This window comes from Geospiza fortis, unplaced genomic scaffold, assembly GCF_000277835.1.
Source record: "Geospiza fortis unplaced genomic scaffold, GeoFor_1.0 scaffold381, whole genome shotgun sequence".
Classification (NCBI taxonomy): domain Eukaryota; kingdom Metazoa; phylum Chordata; class Aves; order Passeriformes; family Thraupidae; genus Geospiza; species Geospiza fortis.
The window spans coordinates 2,282,186-2,284,514 of NW_005054348.1; the positions used below are offsets into that span (position 1 = coordinate 2,282,186).

The 2,329-nt window shown below is 42.8% G+C and overlaps 1 protein-coding gene across 1 annotated transcript in view; it reads left to right on the top strand.

Annotated features, from left to right (window-relative positions):
* IRF2BP2 (interferon regulatory factor 2 binding protein 2) overlaps nt 1–1,776 on the top strand; it is a gene marked incomplete at its 5' end in the record, with an annotated part of 2,228 nt that extends 452 nt beyond the window's left edge. Inside the window, 1 exon segment of the mRNA XM_031058760.1 lies at nt 1–1,776. This exon segment is cut by the window's left edge and continues 107 nt beyond it. Within this exon segment, the coding sequence (XP_030914620.1) occupies nt 1–302 (302 nt within the window).
* Nucleotides 1,777–2,329: the final 553 nt, after the last annotated feature.

Sequence of the window (2,329 nt, forward strand, 5' to 3'; positions counted from 1 at the left end):
TGCACCCCGCCAGCCTGCCGGACTCGTCCCTCGCCGCCAGCGTCCCGTTGTGTTGTACCCTCTGCCACGAGCGCCTGGAAGACACCCACTTCGTGCAGTGCCCCTCCGTTCCCTCGCACAAGTTCTGCTTCCCCTGCTCCCGGCAGAGCATCAAGCAGCAGGGAGCCAGCGGGGAGGTGTATTGCCCCAGCGGGGAGAAGTGTCCCCTGGTCGGCTCCAACGTCCCCTGGGCCTTCATGCAAGGGGAGATCGCCACCATCCTGGCCGGAGATGTGAAAGTGAAAAAGGAGAGGGACTCGTGACTCGCCTGCGCTCGCTGCCCGACGTCACCTTGAACTCGAACTGCTCGAATTCTGTATATATCTATAAATATATATATATAAATATATATATATATCTCCAAGACAAGGGAAATGTAGACTTCATAAACATGGCTGTATAATTTTGATTTTTTTGAATACATTGTGTTTCTATATTTTTTGAAGACAAAAGGTATGTACTTATTATAAAGGCATTTCTTCTAATTCTTCTCTTTTTTTTTCTGTTTCGTTTTTTCTTTTTTTCCCTTTTGTTATAGCAACTATTTGTTGTGCTTCCCTGGTGACAGTTACTGTTCAATGTAGGCTGTGACTTGCGCTGCTTTTTTTAGAGAGCACTTGGCAAAACAGAAATGCTTCTAGCTGTATTTGTATGCACTTGTTTCTTCTGTTTTTTCTTTTCTTTTCTTTTTTTTTTTTTTAATGCCAAATACACTTTCTGACATTGTAAAGATTGCCTTACTGTCTGTGATTCCTTATTCCTGGCCCCTGTCTGTAGAGCTGGTCGCATGCAGGCTTGGTCTGAGGCAGCTGGGGACAAGAGTGGCTAGCCAAGGCAGGCGTGCCCTTTGCCGTCCCTCTGGCCGGGCGAGCTTAGGGAGCAGGAGGGCTTTCTCCCAGAAGCGCGTGGCTCGGGTTGCGATGGAAGATCCTCCAGATCCAGTCCCAGATTGCTCACTGTTTCTCAAGGGAAGTTGCCACCAGAGTAGGATGTGGAGAGGTGTCCAAGAGGCGCTGTTGAGTTAGGGATTTCTGGGTTTGTTTGTTTTTGGTTTGGTGTTTTTTGTTTTGTTTTGTTTTGTTTTTTTAAGGCAAAGTTGACTGCAGTTCTCGTGATCAGTTCTAAGATTACAAAACTGCATTTATTCACCAGTTGCATACCATAATATGGAATTTTGATAACGAACTTAGTTACACGATTGGCAAAGGTGCCAATGTAGCACTGCCATTTCTGAAGGTCTTCAGTGTCACTTGTGGGGCTTTTGTGTCTTTGGACGAAGCTGGGGATGTGGGGAAGAGACTTTATTTTGTTTTACTTTAATTTTCAGGTAGTGCATATGGATTTTGATTTTGCTTACCAGTCACCTCTGGTGCTGTTGCTATTGTTACTATCGCTGACCCGGTATTTCCAAGTAGTGGCAGGTACGGTGTGGTACAGTGACAGCAGTGACTGAGGCTCTGCCAAATTGCCCGCGGGCATATCAGTGACAGCCCAAATGTGGGTGGAGGAAACCTGTAATTTCCTTATTACGTATGCTTGAAACAAAGCTACTGCTATTCTTTGAAAATGAAAATATAAACTGGTTGAAATGAAAGCAGTTAGGGCTGCACATAATGGCCCTGGCCCTGCCTTTTAAGCTACTTTGGAGAACTCTTTTGTAAAGCCACTTCTTTTGATCACGCTTCTGCATCACCAAGCAGACTTCTAAAATCAATAAATCATTGGTTACTAGAAATAGTTCAAGTCTAATAGTGATGTTTTTGTGCTGTTTATAGTTCATTGGCAACGCTGCAGCTGTACGAGCCCTTCTGTCAAGGTGTTTATAACTCGGTTATGTGCGGTTGTTTCTGAGCAAAAGGGTGGCGAGGTTGTCCCTTCCCAGGGACCAGCTAATAAACACTTCCAGTATCAGAAGAGAAGGAGGAAAAATCTGTTCAGCCAACTATCAATTTGAAGATTTTTGGGTGCTTTTTACTCAACTGTTCTTATTGTGATAATGTTCAAACTGCAATTCAATGCAGAGAAGTTTTTTTTTTTTTTGGGGAAGACTACTTTTTTTAAAAAAAAGAGAAATGGTAATTATTAGTATTTGAAGATCAGAACTGCACATGCACAGTAATTTTCTATGAAGTGTTTAATGAGCACACCCACTACATTGTGTTCCATATTACAGGTCAATGTAATATTAGATAAGACTTGCATGATAAACAAATTCATTGAGTCAATATTACGCTTTAAAACTTATAGTCAAGATTGGTGTCTTATGTAAACACATTTAGCCAATTTGAAG